The 17,499-nt window shown below is 37.2% G+C and overlaps 1 protein-coding gene across 2 annotated transcripts in view; it reads right to left on the reverse strand.

The window, feature by feature from the left end:
* Positions 1-205: 205 nt before the first annotated feature.
* The window catches only part of glis3 (GLIS family zinc finger 3), a 490,617-nt gene continuing 473,323 nt past the window's right edge, over positions 206-17,499 (reverse strand). For both annotated transcript variants that reach the window (XM_073072436.1, XM_073072441.1), the window contains exon 11: positions 206-4,803. In XM_073072436.1, coding sequence (XP_072928537.1) covers positions 4,667-4,803 — 137 coding nt within the window. In that variant the 3' untranslated portion in view covers positions 206-4,666. The remainder of the gene's footprint in view (positions 4,804-17,499) is intronic.

Genomic DNA, 17,499 nt, shown 5'->3' on the forward strand with positions numbered 1-17,499 from the left:
TTCCCATAGGACAAAATTTGCAAACAGTCCATTCCAGGTGCCACAGTTTTATGACAGTTATTTTCACAGCAATATAATCTACATTTCAAATCAATTCCAGTCCTAGAACTTGTGCCAGGAATTAAAATAAAAGCCTCATTAGCAAAGACCTTAAAGGATAATTCTGTTTCTGATTATAAAAAGAAAATTGTATGAGTCCTCGGTATTAATAGTAAAACAAGTGAAAAGACTACTTTATTTTTCTGTATATCCTTCATTGGTGCATTACTGTTGTTTAAGTGCCGACAGAGATCCAGTTTCAATCTTGTACCACTTTCAGGGAAATCATTCTGAGATTTATTTTGTGCCCAAAATAGTGAACAACTTAAAGAAAAAGAATAATACGAACATGAAAAAAATAATTTATCAAAGTTATAACAAACCACAAGACTACATTATATGTTAATGAAGATGTAGCGATTAACCGTCTTAAGCTTCAAGCTGTAGCAACATAATTTACAACATATTGTAAATGTAGTATTGGACAAGAAAATCAACCAAATATACAATTAAATTTGCAATTAAAAATCTACAAGCGAAGGTATATGAAATATATACAAGCTCTATAAAACCATGCAAAAAAAACATTATACATTTCCACATCATTTTCTATTTAAAAGTGCTCCCAGAACCATATTATGTAGAATGCTCCAATTTATGTACAGATTGTTTTATTTAAGCATGTTTTAACATGGAGAATTGTGTTTTGTTATATGATTAATAGTCTCATTGGGGAAAATAGCATTGTTATGCTTTTGAGCACAATCTAATGCCGTCCAGAGGAAACAGCTTTGTATCATGAACTTCATAGAACAATAGGAATGAAGACTAAAAAAAAATTGAAAACAGCATCTGAACTGATCTGAATCAAGACAGCAGCATATAAAAGGGACATAAATTTCTTCTGAGGAGGATAAGTTGCATTATTGAGGCAAGATTAGACTTACTATAATTTTGGATTTCTAACATGTCTCAATTTTGATACTCTATAATTCTCCTATCACAGTAGGTGTAAGAAACTTAACTTTCTGAACTCGGTTTTAAAGCAAACATCCTTACGGAAGGACATAAGGAAGGCTAAACACAGTGGAAAATATGATAAAGTACATTAATGTGATTAAATGACACCTGGTTGCATTTCAAAAGGCTGCACATTACAGAAACGTGACGTGTGGAATTCTGTTATTTGCGGTCTTATGAGGGGTATAGATAGGGAAAATGCAAGCAGGCTTTTACCACGGAGGTTGGGTGGGAATACAACCAGAGGTCATTGGTTAAGGGTGAAAGTTGAAAAGTTTAAGGGGAACATGAGGGAAAGCTTCTTCACTTGGGTTCATGAGAATGTGGAATGAGCTGCCAGAACATGCAAACTCTATTTCAACATTTTGGATAGGTACTTGAATGATGGGGTATGGAGGGATTAGTGGACTGCTTTATGCTGTAGCTTTCTATGACAATCAAATAATGAAAGAGTAAGTAATAAACTTGATTTTAAAAAAACAATGACTTTAGCCAATGCATGTATGCTGATTTTTAGGGGAATAATGTTCTGTGACACCAGTGAGGGATCCTGGTTTGTACAGTGCCTGATTCAGTTGAAAGATGATAAATTAGCATGGTCAGTGATATATAGGAATACTCGAATACTGGCAAGGATGTTGTGCTCTGGCAGAAGTGTTATGAAGTTCATCTGGACCAGGACAAGGAAAACATAGCAAGTCTTAAAAGCAAAGCTAAGGAAATACTACATGAAGAATAATTTTTAAAGTTATAGAATTGTTTATTCTGCATAATGGACAGCATGTTGTGTGCAAGAAGAAATATTAAGAACATTTTATTCTTACGTTTGAGCTATCATCTTGTCTAGTGACCATGATACCATTGGCTTCTTTCTTCCACAAAATGTGTCCTCCATTACTTAAACTAAGACTACATTAATAAAAGACACGTTTTTAAGTTGATATGTTGCACACTGAAGCAGCAGCATCACCAGATACCAAAAGGTTTTCACTATGTTATTTCTGGGTGTTGGCTTCAGCCAACTTTGGTGTTCAAATTGTTTATTGAGTTTCTAAAGCAATTCAGATCATCAAACACTAAATTATATCCAGTGAAGTTACTATGATTCATCGTATAAAAGGGCTTCTTCTTTACGAATCTACATCCTGTGTGTAAACGTCCTAATATTTTAAAATGTAAAATACGGCACATCATGCACAAATTATAAAACAATGGCACTTGTGAAATTAAAAATCTTTTCATTCTTCCCCAATTACACTTCGCACATAAAAATGTATACTATGTAAACTATTTAAGATTGCACACATTATCCAATTTATCAATTTTCTGAAAATTAGACATTTATCTCATAGGTTATTTTTTCTTTGTTTGGAAAAGATGAATATTTTATGAGATCAGCATAGAATAACATATGTTATAAAGGGCAATATATTTGCACTCTGTTTCTTCTAAATGAGCCTTCAGGCCCCAGTTCATGCTCAGTAAGCCGGCAACCGTTTGAAGTAAATCTTCCCCTGATGTGACATCACAAAATTTTGCCCAATTATAAAAGTGATTGTGTATTCTAAAGAATACATTCTTTGAATTTCATTTAACTACAAACTGATTTTTTTCTCTAGACGTCTTAAACAAATATAATGATTAGGTTCAACAGAGACTTTGCTACGTGTTACAGAGTTTGAGAAGAATACTGCTACCCGAAGGTAGAGGAGAATAGTATTATCATTTGTATGAGTAACTAATCATACTAGGAACTCATTATTGCTCTGCTTTTCAAGACATGGTGATGTTCTGATGCAGAGTCGATAGTGCCAGTTTGAGTGCAGGATATGTTTAAAGGGTGCAGCAAAGAATATTGTTTAGGTATTACTTGGAGTTATCTTATTCCTGTGCAATTCTTCTCCATTTCTAGAAGAACAGGTAAGATGCTTGATTATTTCTTATACCTTTTTATTTTTGTTTCAATGATAAGCAATGAAACTGAATTTGAAAATAAACAATTGCAAATTTTTCCACTCTGTTATAGACTGTGGGCTACACCTTGCTGGAATAGAACATCATGTAGCAGTTGAGCTGCACCATTTTCTTTATCTAATTGAAAAGGTTTCCATTTTAACTTTTTGGAATTGAAAGCTGATAATTGGTGGAGAGGGTATCTGGGAAAGCTGTCATTTGTAACTAATGAGATCACTTATCTATCGGAGGCCAAGAAAGAAAATGAAGGATGAGGAATAAAATGCAGAAAGAAATCCAAAGAAAAAGAATATATTTGGTTGGGAATGAAAAAGTTAAAAAAGAACAAAAGCCCCTCTTAATATAAAAAAAATCCAACAATTCCTTTGCACACGAATGAGAAGGGTGGTTTGCCAAACTGTTCTAGGCAAAGAAGTTGAGAATAAAAGGAAGGTTAGAAGGTATCAATTGACCAGCAATGTACTGGAGATTGACCAGTTACAGGGTGTTTCCTGATCTGCTAAACCATCTAGCCGAATTATGTATTAATAATAACATGCATTGTTCAAATATTTATTTTCCAGTAAGATGCAGCCTCAGGTAGGGACAGTGTTGATTAATACATCAATAATGGATCAATAAGGATATTAAGTTTTACTTATTTCTATGTCCATATAGTAGAATGCTCACAACTCACATTGTGAGAATTATGAATTTCTCTTATTTTCTTCTGTTTTTAAATGAAACAAACTTGTAAAAACATTTTGTGACAGAGCTTTGAATTCAGGGAACAAGTTGTTTAACCTTTTCTTGATCATTCAGTGCCAAATTTTGTAAAGAAAAAAAACTCTTGATCTTTTAAATTTTGTGCAAGACACTTGGAAAAATAGTCTAGCCTGGAAAATATAAATTTATACACTTATGATTTGAATAGTGAAGAAATAAAAAATAGATGTTTTAGAAAATATGTATAAAAATAGTGAACTTAGTAATACATACAGTATGTAAATAGGAGATAGCGTAAAACAAAAATAACCTTAACAAAACTGATCTGTTCTGGAAGCTTCTCTTCACAAACAATGATACTTGTTTCAGTAGTATGCTCCAATATTTTGTTTAAAAAAGTGAAGATTATGTTTGTATCATCTTTAGTTGGAGCTTTCACCCAAGTACCAGCACCCATTGTAAAAAGGAATGAGTGACAGCTACACTGTGCTAATTGCAGTTTCCTTAGTGTGGAAGCACAATTTCTATTCAATTGTGAAAATAGTGAAAACGCATTTTCTTTGCTGTATTTGTGTTTAAGGGAAAAAAAACATAACAGATTAGTTACAAAAGCAAGATCACATCAAAATAAACAACATACAACCCTTCATATAAATTGTGAATTCCCTTTTCTTTTTCAGAAGCAGTTTGTAATATTGGATTAACAGGTGTTGCTTCCTTTGCTATTTCACTTTTGTGAAGTACTTCCACTTTTCTCCTCTCAGCTGCAGGTTTATGTGAATAGCACACTTTCTTTGAGAGAGGTAGAGGTGTAGAGTCTGAATTCACCAGAATAATGTCTTGAGTACCAAACAGTTTAAGAATTTGTTTAAAATGAAAGAATAAAATGTGAAGGATTGTCTCTTTGTAGTTCGTTTTGTTCTTGTTTTCAACTCTCAGTGTAAATGGAAGACAGCTGACTAGGGCAGCGATCAATTGCATTAATTTGGAGGAAACCGTTGTCTTCAGGACAGTTCCGTACTGAGTCACTGAAAATCCCAGGGGACGTTGTTTGAAAATCATAAGCTGCAAAGTTAAAGAAAATGTTAATCTGGCGCACAGAATAACGATAAACTAACCTCATATTTAAGAGTTATGCAGGCCCAAGAACCTCAGCTGCAAGTATAATAGTTACATTATAGGACCAAAGAAGTCCAAAATGTCATTGTGTCTAAAATACCACTCCTGTTCCTTTCAAAACTGTACAAATTAACACCACAAGGATAGAGCACCAAAAAAAAGGACAAAAACAACCACTAGTTTGATTCTTCTCGACAGCTGTAAGTTTTCAGTTCCAGCACTAGGCTCATTAATCTTTTTTGCACTTTCTCCAGTCCTTTCATTTGCTTAAGGGGACCAGAATTCTGAACAATACTCTAATTGTAGCCTTACTAAGGTCATGTACAAGTTAAACAGAACCATTTTTGAATCCTATACCTCAAGAAATAAATCCCATGGCTTTGATTGATTTGTAATGGCTTTACAATGCTGTTTTTATTGTTTTGCTCACTTACGTCCCCATATCCCATTGCTCTGAGACTCCATTCATGTTTTCCAAAATTGCTCAAGTTGATCACCTCACATTTACATCAGTTTATTGTCACTTAACTGCTTAGACTGTGATTTTGTCAATATAGTTATGTCAAATGCAGTTTCTGATTTTGTCCAGATTCCCATTGTAATAGGTCAACTTAAAGATTAATGCATGAAGATTTAAGATGAAATTTCACTACTGTGGCAGGACAGTGCTTCACCATTAGAAATAACTTCAAATGAAAGGCTAAATGAGATTGATGATACATCTGCCTTCTCAGGTGGACACCAAAGATCATTTTAAGCTATAGTAAAACATGAAATGATGTACACATACATCCATATCTGTGTTTGTTCTGTGCACTTCCTTCATTATAACTGTTGACTGCATTTTAAAATCAGACTGCTGAATAAAGAGTTGATGTTTTGGGCAGAGGCCTTTCGTTAGGATGCTGCCCAAAACGTTGACTCTTTATTCCTTTTCATAGATGATGCCTGATCTGCTGAGTTCCTCCAGCATTTTGTGTGTGCTACTCTGATATAATCAAGGCATCTTATACTCATGAAATTTTTTTTTAAAACCTGCAGATGCTAGAAATATGAATATTTCCCTTTTCTTGTAAGAGTGTTTGGTCCTCCTTTGCTTACTTCTGAAATTTTCCAAATCTGCAAGTTTACATACATATCTTGCAATTCAAAAGCCATTTTTAAAATTTAATTCTGTCAACCTTTCCTGATAGACACAACTAAATCACTTCCCCTGTTGCTATTTTTTTGCCTCATCACATCGAATCCATGTATTAATCCTCTCATTGATAACCATTGTTTATTATCACAAGCAACGATTTTTGGTGGCTTTCCAATACAAGAGACAATTTTGCTTGAATCAGATTTAACATCCCAACTTCAGGATTGACCCAAATTACTTAAAGGTTTTATATAAAATTATCACTAGTGCCTAAAAGTACCTTGGCTGTCAGATCAATTAATTCTTAGACATTACACAATACTTATCAAAAATAACCTGTTTTCTCATTGTTTCCTCAATATACTGATCTAGACATTTATCCATATTTATTATATGAATACACCCTTTATCACATTACTGCTGTTCTGGCCTGCCCAGATTAAATGTAAGTTAAGGTATACTATAATTACATTGACTTGGTTATATGCCCCTCTAATTCCCAGACTTTTCTTAGTGCTCTAAATTACTCCAACTCTTTGGGGTATACTGATGATTCCCACCATTTTTTAAGCACCTTGGTGTCTCTTAACTCCATGCAAACTGATTCTACCTCTTGGTTTCTCAACCTAATAACCTTTATCCCATTTTTGAATTAGACAGATACTTCACTGACTGTTTCATTTTGCCTTTCTCTTCCAAAAGTAATCTGGTATATTTAATTCCCAGCGCAGGTCACTCTGCAATCAATGATCTCTTTAATAGCTAAAAGATTCTATTCTTTTCCACATACTAACTCCACATTTCTTTATAACAAAGGAGGAAATTCATTGTACCAATTTAATTTTAGATATGCTACTATTTCACTTGTCTTGTTATGAGTACCATACTTAATCAAAGATTTTTGTTTTGTCTCCTTGCCATGACTCTAGTTAGAGACATACTTTCCTTCCTGACAGACTCCTGTTAACATTACCCACTTTGCTATTCTGCACACTTGCTCTGTTCTTGCTTTATAACTGTTAAAATATCACTACTATTTTGTTTAATTCCTATAGCCTTGATTATGTGCTTCACTCAGAAACTGGTCCTACCTTGATTCACCAGAGGTGAAGCTCAACCTAGTGGAACAGCTTCTTCCCCTCCCCCCCCCCCCCAATACTGGTGCCGATGACCCATGAATGAAACCCAGTCCTAATAATGTTGAGCCATACATTCAATTATCTGATCTTATTTACCCCAATGCAAGTATTTGTGTTGCTATGGTTGCAATTGCTCTTTATAGTTCATTTTATTTAAGAATTCGGACCTTCACTGCTCACATTCCAGCATGGATTTTTTTCCCCTTGTCTATGTCATTGACTCCACAACAACAGGATCTTTCCTCTCCCACTGCACAATCCTTTCCTGTTCTAAAAAGATTGCTTAATGCAGGCACCAGGTAGGTACTTACACCTGTTACTGCAGAGAAGATTATTTATCCTCTTAACTCTACCATCCCCTCTTCACATGGAGCTACCTTTTGTCTGCTTATCTGCTCAGCAATTTCTACTGTCGTTCACAGAGACTACAGAAACCTCATGTCTATTGGGCAGGTGCAAGGGGGATGAGTCTCCTTCAAAATTCTGGTCCCATATGCCTGCCTCATTCAGCCACACCCTTCTGGCACTCTTTGCTGACTAATCCTATTGACTTCATCTAAAAGATAGGACTTCTTCCTGTGAGAAAGTGAGAAATTTGCTTCATCATTCACCCACACTGAAAGCATCCGTGAACCTCCCCTCATTCTCAATGCACCATAACACATAGATCTTGAATTTCTCATTAATATTGAGCCACACTTCCCTGAGCTGCAGACATGCTTTACAAAGTTTCTAATCATTCACCCTTTACATCAATCCCCACAAAAACCAGCTCTAACATATCACCTGACTTGTTGTACTCACCTTACGCATCTAATTAATTTACTTAATTTGATCACAATCACACTTCACTAAAGTCCTTTCCTCATACAAGTTTACACTTAATGGACGCTACATGAGGGAGTAAGCAGTCACAATCAGTAGAAATAGTGTAGCTGCTTTTAATACAAAACCAAATGCAACCAACAAGCAAGTAAGGGCAACTGTATAACAGCATCTGTGAAGAGAACAAATTACCAACTCACATTGAGAGTCCTCTTGAAAGGCAGAGTTTGGAAATTGACACGACCATGAAATAGACTACTTTGCACTAGCTACATGTACAGACAATGAGCTGTCTTAACTGACTACTGTACATTGAATCAAATCTCTGGGCACTAATATTACAAAGATTAAGGAAGATTTCACACATGCTATTTTGCCATTTTGTGCATCAGGTCATCATAGTTGCACATGTTCATTAATACTCACAGAGTGTGTGCCCATTCCTGTGCATATGTCTGTACTGAATAAAGATTATATCTAGAGATCCAGTTTTCATGTTCATCATTCAAAGCAATGACTTGCCCACCCAAGATGTTGCACTTAATACCCACTGTGCTTTTAGCTGGGCTCACTGATTTCTCAGCTATCAATATCTTTATGTAACCTGACTTCAATTAGGTACTTTTAGTTGGTTCGCCAATTACCAGACAGACTTAAAAGCTGCTTACTTATCACTTTATGTCATTGTAACTAACAGTACCAGATTAAAAGAATTTAACTGTAATATTAAATATATTAAAAAATTGAAGTAAAATTACAAACGTCCATCAGATCATGGGCCTCCAACTCCCATTCTAATTTTAATATTAGTGAATTTAATATTAATATTTAATATTAATGAGGAAATGTTCCTCTAAAATTCACGGGCCACTGACCCTATGCTTTCCCCAAATTCACAGTTATCTCAACAGCTTGCTTCAGAAATATATCTAGCTTCTTTCTTGGTGTTTACTTTCCATTCATCCATTCGTGAAATAACATGCACAGTTTTCTTTCCAAAGACAATATGATTCTAATACCTATTTGGTGTACTTGAGAGTGATCTGATCAGTGTCCATTGATGTACTCCAAGACAAATATCAGATCAGAATCAGGTTTAAAATCACCGGCATTTGTGGTGAAAATTGTATTTGCAGCAGCAGTACAATACAATACATAATAATAGAGGGAAAATTGTGAGTTATAGTAAGTATATATTAAATAGTTAAATTATATAAATAGTGGAGAAATACAAATAAAAAAAGTAGTGAGGTGGTGTTCCTGGGTTCAATGTGCAATCAGAAATCAAATGGCAGAGGGGAAGAGGCTGTTCCTGAATCATTGAATGCGTGCCTTCAGGCTTCTGTACCTCCTTCCTGATGGTAGCAATGAGAACAGGGCAAGTCCTGGGTGATGATGGGTCCTTAATGATGGACGCTCCCTTTTTTGAGGCATCACTCCAAGAATGATGTCCTGGATACTATGGAGGCTAGTGCCCATGCCAGAGCTGACTGAGTTTACAAGTTTATAAACTGGAGCTCTCCCTCCACCAGATTCCACTTTCTCTCCCCTCTAGGAGGCCTTCACTTCCATCTCCCAACCTTACCCGTAACCCTAACATCCACACCCCTCCCACACACACCCAAAAACCGAAGCTTTCCCCCTGCCAGGTTGACCTCTCTCTCTGCCAGATTCCCCCCTTCCTCTCTACCTGCCAGGAGTCCTTCACCTCCATAATGTTCTTGAGAAACAACCTTCCACGTGGGCTTTGTGTCATCTTAAAAAGCAGGCAAGCTGCTTGGCTAAGCTTCACAGAGGCTCTTCTGTGGTCAGCTGACCATGCTGCAGTGACCTAACCAATTGCTTTTTATTGCCCACTCCCTAACTTTGGCTACAACTCTTAAGTTTAACAAAAAATACATTATAACATTTAGCCATCTCATCTGGACAAATAGATATCTAAGAGTCCTTGGAATTAGTGTTTGTAGAGAAGATGAGAATTGTAAAGGATTGTGGGACTTAGCTTATGTGGAGAGATTAGATACATTGTGATTGTTCACATTCAATCAATGAAAGATAAGGCAGATTTAATGAAGTTACTCAATAGAAAGGATAAATTGCAGGGCTACAGGGAGAGAGCAAATTAGACTAAGTGTTTGCTCTTGCGAGGTGCCATCAGTCTGATGGGTTGAATGGCCTAATTTGTGTCACCATTAGTTAGAGAACTTGTGTAGCAAAGAAATTGTATGGATACAATCAGAGGTGGAAGAGGGTTGTGGAAACTGTTAAAATTTTGCAAATGAAAGGAACAATTCTAAGGTTCTTGGATGCCCCAAAACTATATTGAAGCATTGATATAAAGATGTGGCCATACTGATGGGCTACATAACCTGGCCCTGGAACCACAGAAGGTTTGGCCACTTGACTAGTGTGGTGAAGTCAAGTGTAGATCGTTGTACCTCCTATCTGGTGGTGTTGGCAACGATACTTAATCACTTGCACAATATCCCTTACACCTTATGCAGACCTGCTGCTACTCAACCATGGTGGCAATTTCACAACACAGAAACCAAACATTCCTAATTTTTTCTTGCAAGAAAGTGTTTCTGGTGTACAGCCACTGCAAGAACAAGTTGAACTGACCTCCTTTCATGCCTTAATTCTCAGTTAATTGGAGGAGAATCTGCTGGTAACCATGGACTTAGCTTCTACAGAACCATTGGGAAATTGTTAAATTGTATTATTCTTATCATTTCTACTGAGGTATTTTGAAAACTTTGTTTTGCACACTGTGCATTTATGTCCCTTCATCGCAACAATACATTGAGGTAGTAACTGTATATGGGAATATTGATAACAATAAGAATAAAGTGTTTCAGTTTTAGTGAAAGTGCAGTGCAGGCAGACAATAAATTGCAACACATAAAAAATGCTGGAGGGACTCAGCATGTCAGGCAGTATTAATAAACAGTCAACATATCAGGCCATGACCATTCATCAGGACACTCAGCTCAAAATGTCAACTGTTTATTCCTTTCCGTAGACACTGTCTGACCTGCTGAGTTTCCCCAGCATATTATTGGTGTTGCTTTGGATTTCCAGCATCTGCAGAATCTCTTGTATTTATCATAAGCTGCAAAGTCATGATAAGGTACATCATGAGGCCAAATATCCACCTTACTGTTCAGAAGGGCCATTCAATAATCTTATAACAGAGCGATAGAACCTGCCCTTGAGCCTGGTGGTACACATTTACAGCCTTTTGTATCAATCACCAGTGGTATATTGGAAATCAGTATCGCAACAGAATAAAGGGAATTACAGAGGCATGACAGAGGGGCTCACCCAGGTGGGCTAGAGGATACTGACCAGGAGGACGGCAGAGCAGAGGTGGCTGAAGTTTCTGGAAATAGTTCACAAGGTGCAGGATAGATGTGTCCCGCAGAGGAAGAAGTTTTCAAATGGCAGCGATAGGCAACTGTGGCCGACAAAGGATGTTAAGGACTGTATAAAAGCCAAGAAAAGGGCATATAAAGTAGCAAAAGTGAGTGGGTAGTTGGATGATTGGGAAGCTTTTAAAATCCAACAAAAGGCAACTAAAAAAAGCTGTAAGAAGGGAAAAGATGAAATATGAGGGCAGACTAGCCAATAATATAAAGCAAGATTCTAAAAGTTTTTTCATTTAAATAGAGTAAGAGGGAGGTGAGAGTTGATATTGGATCACTGGAAAATTATGCTGGTGAGTTAATAATGGTGGGCAAAGAAATGGCAGATGAACTTAATGGGTACTTTATTTGTCTTCACTGTGGAAGACACTAGCAGTGTGTCAGTGGTCTGTGAGTGACAGGGAGCAGGACAGAGTGCCATTGCTATTACAAAGGAAATAGTGCTAGGCAGACTCAAACTGGTAGATGGAATACAGTGCTGGGAAATGTATGATAATGCATTTTGGTAAAAGGAACAATAGAGCAGACTATTAACTAAATGGTGAGAAGATTCAAACATCAGAGGTGCAGAGGGACTTAGGAGTCCTTGTGCAGGACTCCAGTAGGTCGATCTACAAGTTGAGTTCGTGGTAAAGAAGGCAAATGCAATGTTGGCATTTATTTCAAGGGAAATAGAATATAAAAGCAAGGATTTAATGCTGAACCTTTATAAGACACTAGTCAGGCCATACTTAAAGTATTCTCAACAGTTTTGGGCCCCATATCTCAGAAAGGATGTGATGTCTTTGGAGAGGGTCCAGAGGGGGTTCATGAGGATGATTCTGGGAATGAAGGGTTTAACATATGAGGAGTGTTTAGGCCTGTTCTCACTGCAATTTAAAAGAATGTGGGGGGATCTCATTTAAACCTACTGAATGCTGAAAGGACTAGATAAGGTGCATGTGGAGAGGATGTTTCCATTGGTGGGGGTATCCAGAATTAGAGGGCACAACCTCAAAATTGAGGGATGACCCTTTAGAACAGAGGTAAGGAGGAATATTTTTAGCCAGAGAGTAGTAAATCTATAGAATGCTCTGCCACAGACTGCGGAGGAGGCCAGGCCCATGTGTATATTTAAGGCAGAAGTTGATCGTTTCCTGATCGGTCAGGGCATCAAGGGATATGGCAAGAGGGCAGGTATATGGAGTACAGTGGGATATGGGATCAGCCATGATGGAATGGCAGATCAGACTCGGTGGGCTGAATGGCCTAATTCTGCTGCTATGTTTTATGGTCTTATGGAAATTATTGGTACATTTAAATCAAATCATCCCTCTCATGGCATATCTTCTGTCTTTCCACAGCTATGACCCTCCTTTCACCATGATCATATCCTTGTACCTTTCTCATTTTGGATATGGAGGATGTCCTATTTAGATTGGCCCTGGTGAACTGCGGCTATCAAGGAAACATTCCACTTTCATCCACCTGCCCAGATTCTGTTGCTGTAAATACTGTCGAGGGTAGTTTAGGAGTAAGTTTTGTATGAACTGAGTTTCCAGACTGCAGTGGCCAGCAGCTCAGCCAAATGCACATGGTTTTTAGCTTAACAGTATCCTAGAGGGTGAGGTGGGACACTTTTGCTCTACAAGACTCAGATGAGAGATAGGATGAAAAGTCCTTGGAAAGATGTTGAACAGGCTCAGAGCAATGTCTGCCTTGCCCACATGTTTGCATGAAATGTCAAGGATCAAAGTCTATTTTGGCAAAGGTATTTACTGAAAACCTAGAGAGCATCCACTTCAGCATGGAGTGCTGTTGATGATATTACCAGAGTACAACTTCTGAAGGAAAGGATTTCAGCTTTCATTAGCATAAGGAGAGGCCACAAAATGCTTCATCATTTTGGGAAGTTTCAGCGCATTGACACTGAAGCACTACCATTGAGACTCAGATGGCTGGTCATCCAAAAAAGTTGAGTTTATTGCTTATTGTCATATGCACAAGTACATGTATACACACGTGCAATTAAAAGTTTATTTTCAGCAGCATCACAAGCAAATAGTATCATATAAGCAGCATTTACAAGAAAAACATAAAACCAACATATACACATTTTTTTACAAGAACCACAATCAGAACTAACAGGGATTAGACTAGAAGGCTGCGTTATCTTGAGCAATTGATATTCAGCTGCAGCACTGGATCCAGATGATGACAGTTTGTTGCACATACACTAATGAGTACAAACATTTATGGCAGAATTTAAAAATAGAAAACTGAAATGATATAGAGATGCTGAATTAAACCTAGTCCGTTCTAATTTAACGTAATTACATAGATTTTGTTCATTCTGTAGTTTATGTTGTATTTCTCCTCTCTATTTCTCTCTCCCCCTCCCTTCTCCCTCTCTTTTTCCTCTTTCTCCCCTCTCGCTCTCTCCCATTCTCCCTCTTCCCCATTCTCCCTCTTCCTCGCTCTCTCCTTTTTTTCTCTCTCCCCTTCTCCATCTCTCTCCTCGCTCTCTCACTCTCTCTTCTCTCTCTCACCCTCTCTCTCCCCCCATCTTCCTCTTCCTCACCCTTTCTCTCACTTTTTCCTCTCTGTCTGGGTCCATTTAAGTTAGATTTCTTCCCAGCTGATAGCTAAATCAAAAATCTGTTTTTAGAATTGTGTGATCCCCAGATCCAGATGTTACATGCTTGGGGTCGATCAGAACAACTCAGGTTTTCCACAGCTTTGCTGAGTAAATAGAAGGGTTTATGGCATCTGTGACAAGCATAGAACAAAAGTTCTCTTTTGTTTTGGCCTGATTATTTTCCATCTGCGATTCGGCACAGAGAAAAAAATAACAACTTTAAAAAGCCACCTGCACACCCTCGAGCTACTTTGCTGCCCACACTGCAAAAGTTGCTAAGGTCTTTTGGCAGCAAGCTTCAGAGGTGCCCATCATATACACGCAGACCTTGCAATTGATTCACATAGGAATCCATTTTCTAAATATAAGTGGGATTTATGAATTAACAATATTTTTTGGCAATTAGCTGAGATTTAGAAAAGTAAAGTTCTTCAAGAATAAAACAAACTGAAGGTTCATAGACAGGCAGGTAAATGACATTTAACACAGAAATACATAGAAAGAGAGGAGTTGTGTACGTAGTAGGGGCTTCTAGTGATTTCATTTATCATTGGTTTCAACTACTTTTGTTACTTTCACCTTTTTGAATGTGGATGATAACATTTCTATTGTTATTAAAATCAGATATCTGACATGTTGTCCTATCATTCAGAAAAGCATAAAGTTGGATCTTGTGATATTCAATAATCCTAAATATAGGTGTTAAGCTAGAATGTTTTGCTGTTTCACGTGTATTATTGGTGTTAATCCGTATTTTAAATATACAGAGCTTGAAAGAAAGTTACATTGGGCGGTTAAGGAAAGTCATGAGTAGTTTTGGGCTTCGATGGCCTGACTTCAGATTATTACACTATCTCATCGTGAGTGGTAGCAGTCTGGGCTGAAGAGCACCAGTGAGGACATTGTCAAAGTGCTGTGTGTTGTAGTGTTGTATTGTTGATGTGGTGAGAGAAAGCAGCTGATTCATTCTCCAGAGGGTAGGGCACCCACAACCTTAGTGGCTTGTTTGATTTCTGTGGCCCATTGCAACAGTGTAACTCAAAGCCATAAAGGCAACAATCAATGCTTATGGGAATGACACTAAACAAACTTCAGCACATCGTTTTCAGCATGAATTTATTTCATTGTTACTTCTGTGACTTCATAATCCTTTTCCCTAAGGAGCTTCTTCAAGAAGAGCAGAGCCAATTCACTTGCCAAAATTTATTGCCCAAATTAACTTACAAAAAGAAATTACCTAATCATCTATTTCATTGTTGCTTCTGTCTCTCCATATCTCTCTTCCCTAAACAGCCTCTTCAAACTCTTCAGTATGATTAGCCTCTCTGTAATTTGCTCTAATGTATCCTTTGGCACAGAGTCATTAACTTGTTTCATTACACTCTCAATGGTATTTATATGGGCCAATGTTAAATGAGGAGAATAATTTATAGAGAACGATTGCAATGGGTAAAGGAACTCAATGGCTATCTTTGCCCCTCAAAAGTATGAAGATACTATGCAAGGAACATAATTCTTCTTAAGAGATTAATTTGTGGAACTACAACATATTGAATCACATAGTGCCAATGTCCATGATTCACCCAGGAATATGTGGATTATTAAATGTCAGGAAGGTTGCATTTAAATTCCAGACATGAATCATAAACATGACAACTGAAACACATTGTACCTATGCCAGACACTTGTCTATAGCCTTGCTAGAAACTCAGTAATAGAGTCCTAGAATCAGAAGGTTTTAGATTTACAGTAAATCCTGCCTCAGGAGCACACTTAAAATTGAGGCTGACTCTCCAGTGTAGTCCTGAGGAAGGGGAATTTCTGCAATATTGGAAGTATGATCCATGCACCAAGTCTAAGATCTCAATTACCCTCTCCGCTTAATATAAAAGTTCATTTACTCTTATATTTTAATTCATTTAAGAGAATTTTGGCATCACTGGCAAAGTGGACATTTATTTCTTGGACAATAGAGGAGCAGAGGAAATCCTCGAATTAATTTACAAAAATAAATTACCGGGCCATTTATTTCATTGTTACCTGTGTGGCATTGGCACATACACTTACTTTTTCGGCAGTGAATATATGTCAAAGGGACTTTAGTGACCCTTTGAGACATTCTGAAATAATGCTAGACAGCAGCTTGTTAGAAGGCACTTACTATCTTTCCACAAAGTAGTGTTACAGAATCCATTTTGTGCTTCCAGAAATGATTCCAAAGTGAAGAACAGGGAAAGATCCAAGAAAGTTTATAGAATATGGCTGAAGGAGTGTAAGAGAGTGAATGAATTTGGCAGATGTGTCAAGTAATGCAAAGGCAATTGATGTTAAGCTATTTTAATGTGTATGGTTGTTAGAAATTTTGTTACAGCTTGAAAACTATCTGTACATCTGCTATTATTCTGAGAGTGCAGAGATAGAGAGATATAGATGGGCAAAGGTCTGGCAGATGGAGTACAACACTGGTGTATGTGAGATTATGCACTCTGGAAGGACAAATAGAAGATCAGATTATTATTTAAATGGGAAAAGATTGCTGCATGCTGATGTGCAGAGGGGCTTGGGAGTGTAAACGGTTGGTTTGCAGGTGCAACAGGTTATCATGAAAGCATATGAAATGTTGGACTTCATTGGCAGAGGGATTGAAATCCATATACCTTTCAGAAATGGAGAACATGTTCTGGTATCTCTGTCATGTTACACAGTAACTAGTTGCTAGCAGTTTCATTAATAGAGAATGGCATAGAGGATGTTCTAGAAACAATATGGTTACTTCTACATGGGGCTGCACAGTTCGCATAGCAGTCAGCTTAACACTATTACAGTGACAGCAACCCGGGTTCAATCCCACCATTGTTTGCAAGGGGTTTGTATGTTCTCTCTGATACAGGAGCACAGGTTTCCTCTCACATTCTAAAGATGGTCACATGGGTGTAATGGGGGCAGTGTAGGCTCTTTGGGCTGGAAGGGCTCATTATTGTGCTCAATCTCTAAATATTTTTTAAAAAATACCTGTAATCTTCATCTGACAAACATAGAATATAGAACATAGAAATTATGCAGCACATTACAGGCCCTTTGGCCCCCAATGTAACCTACTCTAGAAACTGCCTAGGATTTCCCTAGTGTATAGCCCTCTATTTTTCTAAGCTCCATGTACCTATCTAAGAGGCTTTTAAAAGACCCTACTGTAACTGCTTCCACCACTGCAGTCATCAAAAAATTCACCAGATGAGAAATTCCTGGCAGGAACATTCCATCAGGCATGCATCAATATTCTTCAAAGTATTGATCATTAGTAATATCTTTCAATAGCAGTGAAGAAGAAATTTATTTATTAACTTTTTCCAATATTCTATCATTTTACATATCTGTGAAGTCACTACTTTTCCATACAAACAAATGCAATTTAATTAATTTAATAATCTGTCCCAGATAATATGTTTTGTCATGATTTTCTATGTTTTAAAGGGTTTCAGATGCAGCATGAGATAA

This window comes from Hemitrygon akajei, chromosome 2 (genome assembly GCF_048418815.1).
Source record: "Hemitrygon akajei chromosome 2, sHemAka1.3, whole genome shotgun sequence".
NCBI classification, from domain to species: Eukaryota; Metazoa; Chordata; class Chondrichthyes; order Myliobatiformes; family Dasyatidae; genus Hemitrygon; species Hemitrygon akajei.